The sequence below is a fragment of the Diabrotica undecimpunctata genome, chromosome 9 (assembly GCF_040954645.1).
Source record: "Diabrotica undecimpunctata isolate CICGRU chromosome 9, icDiaUnde3, whole genome shotgun sequence".
NCBI lineage: Eukaryota > Metazoa > Arthropoda > Insecta > Coleoptera > Chrysomelidae > Diabrotica > Diabrotica undecimpunctata.
In genome coordinates, this window is record NC_092811.1 from 17,748,319 (window position 1) to 17,763,357 (window position 15,039).

The 15,039-nt window shown below is 34.1% G+C and overlaps 2 protein-coding genes across 2 annotated transcripts in view; both read right to left on the bottom strand.

The window, feature by feature from the left end:
• LOC140449617 (uncharacterized) overlaps nt 1–15,039 on the bottom strand; it is a 34,402-nt gene that overhangs the window by 10,434 nt on the left and 8,929 nt on the right. The window lies entirely within an intron of this gene.
• LOC140450446 (uncharacterized) overlaps nt 1–15,039 on the bottom strand; it is a 78,458-nt gene that overhangs the window by 2,864 nt on the left and 60,555 nt on the right. The window contains exon 2 of the mRNA XM_072544087.1: nt 6,596–8,665. Coding sequence (XP_072400188.1) covers nt 6,596–8,665 — 2,070 coding nt within the window. The remainder of the gene's footprint in view (nt 1–6,595; nt 8,666–15,039) is intronic.

A 15,039-nucleotide genomic window follows, 5' to 3' on the forward strand; every position in this document is an offset into this window, starting at 1 on the left:
CCAAAAACTTTTTTGTGTTAGAAATTATGTCTATGCCAAAATGAAGGGGGTATGTGGACTTACCTCCTTTATCTAGGATAAATATTTGCATTTTCTTTTGAATAAGAGCTATAACCAGGAAAAAAATAACATGGATGTCAAGTAAACACTTATATTTTTGGTTTTACAAAAGACTGACAAACACTGAATTTCTAAGCAGCTTTTGAATCAGTCTAAGGATATTGTACCACCTTCTTAAAATTTTTGTTGCTCTATGATGGCTTCATAATACCACTTATCCCTTTCTGGAATGAAGCAAAGCTGTTCTTTTAGATTGTCTACCTTTTCTTTGCTTAAGGATCCAGTATTTTGGATATGACTTGGAATGTTGAATTCTTTAGGTAGAAGGGATGGGAAATTTTTCTGCTTGAGGATATATACCATTTTGAAAGGTGTGTAGTAATGGTAAGACTTCTTGAAAAGGTATGATCCAAAGATATCTACGCGAATCCACTGTATTCCAGTTTTGAAATTAACCTTTTCATTAAGAAGATCTTTTTTTCTATTCATTAGTTTCATGGTTTTCATAATATTTTCCGTGTCTCTAAAGTGATGTTGCATGTCTATCACCATATTTTTCTTGGTTGAAGAAACAATCACATCACGATATTCATCAGGGATGTAAATGTTTTGATGTTTCTTTAGTCGTTTCTCAATACGTCCAAATGCTCTATCCGAGTCTAAGTACGAGTGTCCTACCTCTGGAAACTTGTGCTCAATCGTTTTAAAGATGCCTTTGCCCATAAGATACTGAAACAAATATACCATCAAAAAATTTTTATTTTGCCCGGCACACGAGTCCGTCCACAAAACTAGATGATATTTTCGATTGTTCGTAGAAAACAACTAAAAATTTCCGAGCTACCTCTGGAAGCTTGATTTTCGGTCCATGTGCAGAAAACGGTTTTTTCCACATTTTTGGTTATTATGTGGATTTCTAAGTTGTAAAACCACATTTGTCTAAGATAAAAGGCTTTCGAGGTACTAAGCCTAGGTAGAGACATAGTTTGCTTTAGATCCAATGTTACATACACAGTGTTCTCTGATTTGCTAGCAAATTCTCTATCTGCTTTTTGAGATTCAAACGCTGATTTGTAATTTTGAATCGCATGTGCTACATGTATCGCTTTTGGGATAACCAAAAGACAGATTAAATTCATTATTAAAAATGAATCGGTATGTAGCCTCTTTTATTTGAAATTTTTCATTTCTTCCGTCAGTTCGGCATTTGTCTAGGTAAAGTTTATGCATTCTAGGGATCGAAAGTTTTGTGAATATTACAATGCCTGAAGTAGTGCGACTCTTCTGCTGGGAAACTTTAAATATGCTCAATGACGTAAGCAGCAACTTCAGCAGGGGTCTTGTTAGGTCTGACTGCGTGTTTTCCCCTTCTGTCCGGTTCAGAAGCATTTTTCCCTGATTTTGTTGAAGTTTGGATTAGGTCAACCTTTTTCAAGCTGATTGCAAACAAGGAAATAAAAGCCCGTTTGCATACGGTAGTTTGCCGGCCACTACAAGTTACATTGTATTGGTAGGTGGCAGTTTTATGCTTTAATGCTCCAGTTTTCTTTCTCATTGGTTCCCTTTTTTTAATGCTCTTAAAAAAAGGCAGTTTTTTGCATTTACATCTAGTTTGTAGTAGGAAGAAAATATTGATTCCCTTTCTTCTAAAGTTATTGACTCAGAACACTTGTAACGGCAATTTTCATTGCACAAAATCCCAGAGTGAACGGTTTTAGCGGGTTTTACTTGGCCTATTTTAGAAATGTAAGCCAGACCACTTTCTCTGCACTTGGCACATTTTCGTGCTTTCCATTCTTTAATCTTTTTCTGTCTTTTTCTAGTTACTTTTACTTTTAGTGGAAATATTTTTTTCTTGGTTTTAGTGGGCCAATTAAGAGCCTCTTCATTTCCATTTTCAGGAAGAGCAACGATCTCATCATATAGAATTTACTTGTAGTTCAAAACTTTTTATTCTTTGTGGTATGGATGAAGGAAGTAAGTACTTTATCTTGTTACTTACCTCCTTCATTCACTAGATATTTAAAGTAGTATGGTCAATTACCTCCTTCATACGCTGGCTATCTCAGTTATTTTAAATCATAGAAGGCTGGGGATAAGTGGAAAATTTAATTTAGCACTTACCACCTTCATCCATGCGGATAACTCATTTTCTTAAAAAATGTCACTTACTCCCGTCATCCACTCACCCCTTCAATTGTTAATAATATTTACTGTATAAGTATATATGTATTTTTGTCTTATTTATTAGTAATTTTATATAATTAATCCCTAACAGAATCAAATTCCGGAATATTTTTTTTTGTGCTATTCTTGAGAATACTTAAATATTTTAAATCTAAATATCTATAAATTTTAAGTATTAAATAATACGGTAACATAATTTCTTATTATATTCGGCAGATATTCATTGTTGCTTGTTTAAAAATAGCTTTTCTAACTTTGTTAATCGAACTAATTTTTGATCAAGTATGTAACGAACTTTGCACAGAATTTAAAATAGTTAATTTGAAGTTATTGTTACGGAGAATTAAAACATGAGTGCAGTTGCGGTTGAAGCGGGTGCAGTTGTCCAAACCCTTTCGTGAAAATTGACAGCAGATGCGCAAGAGAGAAGAAGACCATGAAGTTAGATATAGACTTTATTTTTGAGAGTAGAAGTACATTTTTTGTTGTAATGAGTTTTGTAATAAGTTTGTTTCAGTGAAAATAAAGTAATAGTAAAGTAGTGTATCAATTTCATGCAAGCGAGTATCAAACAAGCGATTTACCCCAACAGTTATCAAATACATCATAAGTTGTAAAACGAACACATTTCTTTTATTTCATACTGTATATTTAATTTAACCTTTGAAATATTATTTATATTATTATCTCTTTCAGGTACAAATTGTTATTTGATTGTATTAATTATGCTTTATATATTATGTAGATATGTCGTATTTTTAGTGTTTACAGCGGGATATAATTACTATTCCCTACTCTTTTTGTTCCTGTCTTGGAACCACCTGTATCTTTCTCGTATTGTTTTTGTTTTATTTTCTTTCCGTTCTCATCACTTTATATCTTTCACGTTATTGCTCTTATCTAATTTTCTATCCATTCTCGTATTTTCTAGGTTTCCCTGTTCCTTCAAAAATAGGGTGGTGCCCAAAAGTTTCTTCTCTTACGTGTATTCACCTTACTCGAGAATCTCTTGTAGTCTAGCTCTGTCGAACCACGACCAATAGACCTCTACCAGACTGAAGCCCATGTTAAAGACCCTTATTTGTGTAACCAATGATGAGAGCTTTTTTCATCTTCCATTAAGCACACTTCTCCCTAACCTAACAGTGGCGTTTGGCAATGACAATGTGAAATGTATCCCACTTTTTTAGATTATGTTTAAATCTTCTGAATAACTAGTCATAATACTTGTATAGTAGTTTTAATATTATTGAGTCCGGCCCTGATCCCACCGCCATATTGATATGATCGTTAACCACACCTTCTGACGCCGTTTTTAATATACATGTTAATATGCTCATAGCTTATCCAAAGATTTTAACTCGATGAGTGTACCATTTTACTTTTACCTATTAAAAGTCTATTATAGAGCGTAAGTAAATATACTTTTTCTAATGTTCAATATTCAGTTGTATTTTGCAATATAATTGTTAGTGTTTTTATATAAAATTAAATGTTTGACATAATGGAAAAAATTAGCCAATTTGATTCCGTTTCAGCAAAACAAGAATTGAAAATTCTCTTAACCAAGCTTTTAAAGCAAATATTGCTCAACATAATGAAGTTGTAAAAAAAATAGATATATCGTTAGCACACTTATAGATGCCGTATGTTTTGTGACCAAACAAGAATTAGCGTTTCGGGGTCATTTTGAAGGCGATGACTCTGACAATCGAGGCAATTACAGAAAATTGTTAACATTAATTGCCAAAACAGATCAAAAATTTTGCCAACATCTAGAAACATCAACTATTTTTTCGAGAGTTTCAATTAACAAATAACTTATACAAAAAAGCAATTTCACCGACTTGCTTCGGAATCAATTTTTTTAGGTGTATCTCATCAAAATAAACACTTTTTCTCTCTTGATAATTTTTCGAAAAATGCTTCCTTTTCGAGTTATTTGCATTTTTTTGTTGAAAAAATGCCTTAATTAGTAATTTTTGGGATTTTTTTTCTAAAAAACTACTAAATGAATTGCAATTCTACAAATAGCTTTATAATCTTTAAACCGTCGAGTACAAGTTAGAATATTTTGACACGGATAATTTTTTTCTATCTTGCTAAAAACGTGGACACAAATATTTCGAATATGCTTTTGGAGCAGACTACCGCTAAGTGTGTACAGCGGTTGCGGCGATACAGGCGTGCGGCGCGTAGAAATATTTGTTTAAATTTAAAAAATTAATTCAATACAAATATTATGTACAATTTATTAAAAAAAAAAAAGATATTTCTAATTATTTTTATATAGACATATTATAATTAAAACAATTAAAATTAATTTTTTACAATGCTATAATAATGTAATTTTTCTTTTAATATACGTGGTGACTATATTATTGAATGTTTTATTACAGTGAAATACATTAAGCAATATTTAATTAATATTTATTAAAAAATATAATAAAATTAAAATATAATATTAATTATACATCGTTTTCATTGTCAATAATTTGAAAATTTTCGTCAACAGCAACAGGATTTCGATCTAATAAGCTGATTTCATTGTCTTCAATAGAGTCGTCTTTAACATTTTTATAATTCTCTGGTGTGCATGCACATACTGCGCAGCATTCTAAATTATAGGAAATATAATTACAATTTTTCGTAGAACATTTTCCGGTACATGAGCAGAAATACTTTTCTAACATATCTAAACTAGTTTTGCCTTCAAAATAATTAAAATCGAAACAATTATTTTCCATTGTCCAACCATGGGTTAAGGTTGATCAGCACCCTCCAAAAGACAAATCCCAAATTCAAAAAATTTGAGAAGGTATATGTGATGACTAGAAGTATTTTGACAACTTTTAAACAAACTTCATGTTTTCGTTTTTGAAAAAACTCAAAAAAACTGCTTTTTTCCAAGTATAAAGCGGGAAAACCAAACATAGGATTTTGTTAATTTTTTTACAGCATCAAGATATGATAATAAGAAATACTTATGAATTTTTTGAAAATTTTTGAATTTACAGTTTTGTTCCAATAGGAAAAAATAATATGTTTCGGCTTATAATAAAGTTACCGATAAGAAACCGAAAAATTTTTTAATAACAACATATATAAAACTGTAAAAGTGGAAAATATTTGCAATAAAACGTTAAATATTTTTTCCTAAACATATGAAAAATCTCGTTAAACAAGAATTATGTCTTGAACTGCCGCCTTCAAATTGTAATGTAGGGAGATGGCTCCATCTGAAGCAATGGTAGTATTTATCATCGATAGATAGCATTACGTTCGGCTTCGAAACGCTTCAACGAAACGTCACACTAACAGGGTTGCCATATCAATTACTTTGTACAACACTTTGGCAGATAACAACAAAATTTAATAGGAATGTTATCGGTTTGAACTTTGAACCGGTCATGCTGAAACTTACAGAGTTACAGAATAGTAGATACTGCAACTTTTATTTTGAAAGTAGGATATCATAAAATTTACACTCTATAAGTAATATATCTATAAAAACGCTAAAAAATAGAGCCACCGGCAAATAAATATAAACATAATTAAAGGGGTCAATAAAATATATTTCAGAGAGTTATACTCCATCTAAATATTTTGGCGGTGACGCTGCAGACGTATTCACTCTTCAAAGATGAATCTCCATAAGTGTCTATTCGGAACTGTTATTAATTCAAAGGATGGTCTTATGCTACAGAATATAAATGCAAGTTTTCATAGCTACTCAAAAGTGTGAGTTTGCATATGTGCTTTTAAAACAGAAACATATGAAAATTTTTTGGAGCAATTTTAAAACCTGTTTGGTACAAATTCCACATTTAAATGGTTTTTCACCAGTATGCTCTCTCATATGCCACTTTAAATATAGTTTCATTGAAAACTATTTACTGCACATTTCACATTCAAATGGTTATTCACCAGTATGCAGTGTCATATGTGATTTTAAACTACGTTTCGTTGACAACCGTTAGGTATAAATTTCACATTTAAATGGTTTTCATCGGTCAATAATAATTTATTATGCACAGTGATATGTGTTTTTAAAATTTGTTTAGTTGAAAACTTTTGGAGCAAATTTTACATTCAACTAGTTTTTCACCAGTATGCACTCTCATATGTGATTTTAAATAATGTTTCATTGGAAACTGTTTAATGCAAATTCCACACTCAAATGGTTTTTCACTAGTATGCACTCTCATATGCCATTTTAAAATTTCTTTCCTTGAAAACTGTTTGGTGCAAATTTCACATTTAAATGGTTTTTCACCAGTATGCATTCTCCTATGAAATTTTAAAAGTTTCTTTGTCGAAAACGGTTTGGAAAAAATTTCACATTAAAATGGGTTTTCACCAGTATGCACTCTCATATGCGATTTTAAATAATGTTTCATTAAAAACTGTTTGGCGCAAACTTCACATTCAAATGTTTTTTCGCCAGAATGCACTCTCATATGAGATTTTAAATACCATTTCAGTGGAAACTGTTTATTGCAAATTCCACACTCAAATGGTTTTTCACCAGTATGCAGTGTCATATGCAATTTTAAACCATGTTTCGTTGACAACCGTTTGGTACAAATTTCACATTTAAATGGTTTTTCATCGGTATGCAGAGTCATATGTGATTTTAAAACTTGTTTCGTTGAAAATTGTTTGGTGCAAACTTCACATTCAAATGGTTTTTCACCAGTATGCACTCTCATATGTGATTTTAAATGCTGTTTCATTGGAAAATGTTTATTACAAATTCCACACTCAAATGGTTTTTCACCAGTATGCAGTGTCATATGCAATTTTAAACTACGTTTAGTTGACAACCGTTTGGTACAAATTTCACATTTAAATGGTTTTTCATCGGTATGCAGAGTCATATGTGATTTTAAAACTTGTTTCGTTGAAAATTGTTTGGTGCAAACTTCACATTCAAATGGTTTTTCACCAGAATGCACTCTCATATGAGAAGTTAAATACCATTTCATTGGAAACTGTTTATTGCAAATTCCACATTCATATGGTTTTTCACCAGAATGCACTCTCATATGAGATTTTAAATACCATTTCTTTGGAAACTGTTTATTGCAAATTCCACACTCAAATGGTTTTTCACTAGTATGTAGTGTCATATGCGATTTTAAAACGTGTTTCGTTGAAAACTGCTTGGTGCAAACTTCACATTCAAATGGTTTTTCACCAGTATGCAGTGTTATATGCAATTTTAAACGATATTTAGTTGAAAACCGTTTGGTGCAAACTTCACATTCAAATGATTTTTCACCAGAATGCACTCTCATATGAGAAGTTAAATACCATTTCATTGGAAACTGTTTATTGCAAATTCCACATTCAAATGGTTTTTCACCAGTATGCAATGTCATATGCAATTTTAAACCATGTTTCGTTGGCAACCGTTTGGTACAAATTTCACATTTAAATGGTTTTTCATCTGTATGCACTCTCATATGCGATTTTAAATAATGTTTCATTAAAAACTGTTTGGCGCAAACTTCACATTCAAATGTTTTTTCGCCAGAATGCACTCTCATATGAGATTTTAAATACCATTTCTTTGGAAACTGTTTATTGCAAATTCCACACTCAAATGGTTTTTCACCAGTATGCAGTGTCATATGCAATTTTAAACCATGTTTCGTTGACAACCGTTTGGTACAAATTTCACATTTAAATGGTTTTTCATCGGTATGCAGAGTCATATGTGATTTTAAAACTTGTTTCGTTGAAAATTGTTTTCTGCAAACTTCACATTCAAATGGTTTTTCACCAGAATGAACTCTCATATGAGATTTTAAATACCATTTCTTTGGAAACTGTTTATTGCAAATTCCACACTCAAATGGTTTTACACTAGTATGCAGTGTCATATGCGATTTTAAAACTTGTTTCGTTGAAAACTGTTTGGTGCAAACTTCACATTCAAATGGTTTTTCACCAGTATGCAGTGTCATATGCAATTTAAAACCACGTTTCGAAAACAACCGTTTGGTACAAATTTCACATTTAAATGGTTTTTCATCGGTATGCAGAGTCATATGTGATTTTAAAACTTGTTTCGTTGAAAATTGTTTTCTGCAAACTTCACATTCAAATGGTTTTTCACCAGAATGAACTCTCATATGAGATTTTAAATACCATTTATTTGGAAACTGTTTATTGCAAATTCCACACTCAAATGGTTTTACACTAGTATGCAGTGTCATATGCGATTTTAAAACTTGTTTCGTTGAAAACTGTTTGGTGCAAACTTCACATTCAAATGGTTTTTCACCAGTATACAGCCCTCCAGTGTTTACATTGATAGTGGAAGTTATAGATTGGTTCAAATTACTGTTACTTCTATCATGATTTGTTAATTGGCTGTTGGCATCAGTTTTCATATCTTTACAAGAGGGACCTAAAATTATAATCCTCTGTTAAATCAATAAAATGCAACTAAATGAGAAATAATGCATAATTGTAGTAGTCAAATCTAGGCTGGGTTGAAGAAATAGGTTTGTGTAAAACGTACAAATTGTAATAATAAAAAAATTGGCAATCGTGTTTTATACACCGCTCCAAGAACTTAACGCACTAATTATTATTTTTTTATGATTACTGTCAGTTTAAATACGAGTAAACTGTACAGTATTTGAAAGACCTCTGTGTAAGATTTCTTTTAACGACAACAGACAATGACAGGTTTTTGCTGTGGAATTTTAAACTTTATCAGTAATTTTTCAGGTTCTTTAAAGGTTAATCGATTTTAAGTCAGTTTAAGGTTTGATTTTTACGCGTTTTTAATTTTTCTTTGCTTAAAGTGTAGTACCTCCGAATAGTGAAAGATTGAGAGTGTTACATACATCAGTATCGCAATGTGGTTGAGTGATACACGGTAACTGGTGAGAATACCAAGAGCTGGTCATGGCAGAAGCGACTTCTACTCACAGTCGTTTGTTAAGACTTTCTCTCCGCTAGACAAAAATTTGTAAACATCCGTCAGTTGCAATCTGAGCTTGAAAACAGAAGTTAAATTTGCATCCACGCATTGCTACCAGAGCATCAGCATTAAGCAGAGATAATCGTAAAGCACCGTTAACTTTTGGCATTGATAATGTGAAATGGGGAGTTATTAGTTCGTGTTTTTAGAAAACCAAATGAATGATATGCCCACTGTAACATAACAAACACCATTTTATTTGGTAGAGGCTCGCTTATTGCATGGGAAGGAATTTCGTTAACAAAGCGCAGGGATTTGGTATCGAATAATGTCAGATATAGATATTCTTAAGGATCATTTAGTGCTTTTTGCCCCTTGTATTGGGAAAGATTTTTTGTTAATACACGAAAATGCTAGACCTAATGCAGCACGAGTAGTTTGATTGAGACTATCTCTTGGAAGTTGGCATTAAACCAATCGGTTGGCAAGGACGTAACTTGACCGTAATCCCATAAAACATGTGTGAGTTATCCTTAAGAGGCAATTCAGATCTCAACCCAACTGACACAACAATTTGGAGGATATGCGCTGAATTCGAGTTGAATTTTAGAATGGTCAAGAGAAAAACATCGTTCGAAATATTATTTATGCACTAAATCGCAGATGTCAGGAAGTGATTACTTAGAAGCAGAGGTGGAAATACACAATATTAGGTTTAAAACAATCACTAGAATTTCTTTCTTTTAGAAAATAACATTTCCAATTTTTCTTTTTTAAAGATTTTTACTGAATTTTTGCTATTTATTTTGTAAAATCTATTTAGGGTGGGGCAAGAGCATTTCTGGGGCAAGTGTTTTATAAGCCTGAATATGTATTAGCCTATTAAATAGAAGGAATTTGAAATAAGAATATTTTACCTACAAGTATACTGAGCTACTTGACAAAGAGTGGCGCTGACCGACTTACCAGCCGATTGTCGAAAATGTTTTTATCAGGTGATTATTTGTAACCATGATGTGCATAGTTGTACTCACTCAGTGGTTTTGTCGTGACAAATTAAGCTGATGTTTTTGTTGTTTTAAATAAAATAATCGGTAAGTATACACTATTACATACGTAGACTCTAATGGACTAGTTAGTTTTTTTTTGATATAACTAGGGAAAAATTTAATAATCGTTTATTTTGATTTGCATTCTTATTTAAAGGTTATGGGGTAAGAGCGTAGTTGTATACGAGAGAAAGTGCGTAATAGTACGTACTTGCCCCACAGTGTAATTTTAGTAGTACACACTTACTATACGTATAGTGTAATTTTGGCGGTAAAGTGTGTTTTATTTTTAGGTTAGACTAAATAAATATTATGGTTCAAAAATATATTCGAAAACCTGAAAGAGGCAAGAATTATTCCAAGGAAACTCTTCTTCAAACTATAGAAGATGTGAAAAGTGAAAGGTACTCTGTATATGCGGCAAGTAAATTACACAAAATTCCTCTAAATACTCTACTCGATCACATTAAAGGAAGAAGAGGTAAGACGTCAGCGTCATATGGCCGTGCCACAGCACTTTCTACAGAGGACGAATAGAAGTAATGCATTTAGTGGGCAAATATGTTAAAGCGAATCAACTAAATACTCCGTTTCAAAATGGAATTCCTGGAAAAGACTGGCTTTTTTGCTTTATGAAACGTCATAATCTATCCGTTAAAAAGCCGGAAAATGTTGAGATAGCATGAAGAAAGAGTTTCGACCCTTTTATAATAAATAATTATTTGATTTAGTTTTAAAAACTATTAAGAATCTGGGTATTGAAAACAAACCACATTTAATTTGGACCGTCAAAAACCAAAGTCGTAGGAAAAAAAAAGGTGCCAAGGTGACCAGGACGACAAGCACTTCCGGTAGAGAAAATACATCAGTGCTTTTTGCATGCAATTCGAAAGGTGAAAAAGCCCCTCCTTTGATTATATTTAAAGCCGAATTTTCTGTACTCTTGGGAAAAATATGGACTAGTCTTCCAGGCGAAATTATTTCAAATGGTTTCAGAAAAGCGGGAATATATCTCTTTAACGATAAAGTAGTCCCCGGGGAAACATTTAATTCAGATGCTTTTCAGAGATGGAAAGGTCAATTAAAAGTCTCAAATCCTCCAGTTAAGTCAAACGAGAACGCTTCTACCTCTACAGTAAGGGCTGCATCTGTCGGAGCCCCAAATGAACTTGGAGGTAATTGTTTAATTATTTTTTTTTATAAGCCGACTGTTTTTTTTTTGTGGAATATGTAACTTTAATCTGCTATTTTTAGACGATATAATAAAGGAAATATCCGAAAGTGAAGTGAATATTCAAGCTTCACCAACAAGTACCACATCTATGGATAAAGTATCAGGTATCTATCTGTATCTGTAGAGTAGGAAGGGCGAGTTAAGTTTCACAGCACTTAGGCCACAATTGACCCATTGTGGATCCTCCCAGGGAGCTGTCGCCCTTAGCTCATTGTCCATCCTGCCATTTCTAGGAAGGTGGACAAGTCACCAGGAGACATATCTCTTATGTGGGCAGGTGTGGGCCAGGACTTGCCGAACGCGTACTTTCGTATTAACGATAACTCCGGGCATTCAGATAGGACATGGTCTACAGTTTCGTCTTCTCGTTCACACTTTCTACATAGAGGTGTGCCTGCTAGCTCCAGTGTGTGGAGGTGTTTGCTTAGTTGACAATGACCACTTAAAAACCCAACTGTCAAGCGTAGGTTTTTCCTGGTCATTCTCAAGTACTTCTTTGATGCTGATTCTTCAAGGTTACTTAGTGTTACCCTGGTAAGTTTACATCCTTGCCCTACTTTCCATCTTTTTACGGTTTGCGTATGGAAGTGACATTTGACAATTTTCGCGATTGTTGTAGTTGACCAACCAAAAAGATCTCCAGGTCCTAAGAGTCTTAGGGCTGCCGCCTTCCTAGCCTATTGGTCAGCAATGCGGTTGCCTTTATTCCTATTGTGTCCTTTAACCCACCTCAGGATGATGGTATTACCATCCGAAGCCTGAGTTAGTGACTCGTGACACTCCATTACTAACCCTGATGTGACACGTGGTCTATTCACTAGGTTAGTAGATCATTATAGTTTTCCCCGCTATACCTTTTTTGGTTATCTCTTTTGCGGCTATGGAGATACCAGCCAGTTCTGTCTGAACTACGCTGGCATTGCCCATACCCCATTTTGTTCTTAGGTTCAGTGATCTGTAGTATATCCCGCATACTGAGCCTTCTTTCATTTTGGAGCCATCGGTGTATATGCAGTAAGCATTTGCCACGTTCGTCTCCCTATACTGTCTTGTTTCGATTTTGTAGGGTTTGTTAAAGACAAACGTGACTTCAATGGAGTCGCAGCCTGTCTGTAGCAGTGGTAGCGCATCATCCAGCTGTCCCCGCCAGAAACGAGTTGTCAATTGTCCCATTCATACATCAAGGTTTGCACCAGCTGAGTGCAGTAGCATCATTGTCACTAGCGCCACCTCTTTGACATATATATCTAGAGGCGTGATGCCAATGATCAACTCCATTGCAGCAGTTGGTGTTGTTTTCATGGCACCTGTTATATTTATGCAAGCCATCTGCTGAATATGGTTTAGTTTGTTAATCGCTGTTGCCTGTAGCACTTTTGGTACCCAAGCAATAGCTCCGTAAGTTAGCATTGGCCTAATAACAGCAGTGTAGACCCAGGCGATCACCCTAGGCGAAAGGCCCCAGGTGGGAGAAATATTTTATACGTTTCACATTATATGTGTGCATAGGCGTGGTATGATCTGTTTCTTGTGCATGTGACTTTGTTTTATATTTATTAAATTACTAGCGGACCCGACAGATTTCGTTCTGTCAAATAGATTTGGAATATGGCAGTTTATTTCTTTAATTCTCCTGAACAGAACCGTCACCATGATATTAGGGCGGCATGTGAGGGTCAGCTCGGGTGACCTAAGTATCTTCGCTTCCAGAACTTTGTCAACCTTTTTGGACCCACTAAAAACCCGGACTGTAATATCTGTAAGAGAGCTTCAAACTAAGAGGGGAACTTAAGGTTCAAACCTGATTGAAAAATAAGCTAAAGGGATAGTAGGAACCTAAAGGCGACAAATATTTGAGGAGCTTTTTTACAAAACTGCATAAATCCACTTTTCAAAAATTTTCAGGAGACGTAAAAACGTGCTGCAGCTGTTGTACTAAAATTTTCGAAATTTCAGAGAACATAATCAAATTGAGGTTAGACTTAGAGAAATAAAACGTTAATTAACATTATTTTTATTGATTTGCATTAACAAAATATAGCCATGTGTCTGTTGGAGATATCGCGTTTTGTAAAAAAAGATGGGAGATATTAACTTTTGTCAAATTAACAATATCTTAGAAATACAAAATATTAAACGGCACCCACTAAAACAAAAAAAAATGAGGAGTACAAACAATTTAGATGTGAACATTTTTTGGCTCATCTTCCAAGCAATCACACTCGCCATCATGGTAGTTGTGGGTTTCTGGATTTGGATCACTAGTAACTTTGTGTTGAAGAGCATTAATATACCAATGAAGATCAGGGATCTCTTTCCAATTTTGTCCAAAGTGGGTTTGCAATAAGTGAAGGACATCTTTTTTTTTCTCTTCAGTCACGGAATGAGATAGTGGGATTTGGGGAAGAGCCTGAAGAAAATCATTTTTATTTTTTTTTACAATGCTTCTAAAAGGTTCTGTTCCACTATCGAACCTATAGTTGGCGCAGCATTTTATTTTGGTTGAAGTATGCCGGTCCCTTGTTTTGATTTTCTTAATAATGAGGCGTTTGGTTTGGCTGATTCCTTTTATTTTTTGATAAATCATTTCAAGGCTTTTGATATCGTATATCACCCAGTCTTGTCCCAGTTTCTGTACAGAACCAAACTCCTCGTAAATAGAAGCATACTCTTCGCTCGAGATGATGGTATCAGTTTTTTTCAAGCGCTTCTCCACACGGCCAAAAGCTCGATCAGCTGGAAGAAAACTGTGGCCACGAGTCGGAAAGGTGACATGAATTTTCTGTACATTCTCTGGAGCCTCATTTTTAAGCCAATGGCACAAAAGATGAACAATATGCGCATTTTTATTTTGGCCAGCGCAACCATCACAAAACAACGATACTGCAGAAAAAGACGAAAGATCTTGCCTTCTTAAGTGATGGATGAGTGCAGATCCGATTTCATTTGCTCCTCTGCTTCCCTGCGTTTCATTCCACGTATAAAATGTTGGTGCCTTTGAGTCAATAGGCACACAGCAAAATGCATAGAATGCAATTTGTCGGCGATAAAAGGCATCGCCGATTGGAGTTTTAGGGAGTGGATGCACTTGTTGCAAATCAAAAACAAAACTATAAGTATCACTGGGAACTTCCTTCATTAGTTTGTAAAACGCATCCGCTCTCAGCTTGTGAATACGAAGTTCAGTCATTGGACTAATTCTTTCAACTGAACCGCGAGCGTTTTGTTGAATAAGAAATTTAAGACGAGTGCACGTAGCGCATGCGTCTGTAGCTGGAGAGGAAAATCCAATGTTAAAATCGGTTACAAAAATACGGTGAAAACATGAATAACTCACGTGAAAATCGGCAGTGTAAGCATCCTTAAACATTTTATATAACTTATTTACACTTAACTCTGCTGAAAGGTAAACTCTTTTACTTTTTCCTCTTCCATAATGAGATTCGACACAATTTAGTTTACCAAGAAATTGATGGACTGCTTCCTTTTTGGCTCTGAAAAAAGCTTCTCGTCGATAACCACCTCTATTTTCTTTGGGCAGCAGACCTTGATTGACGACCTTTCCAATC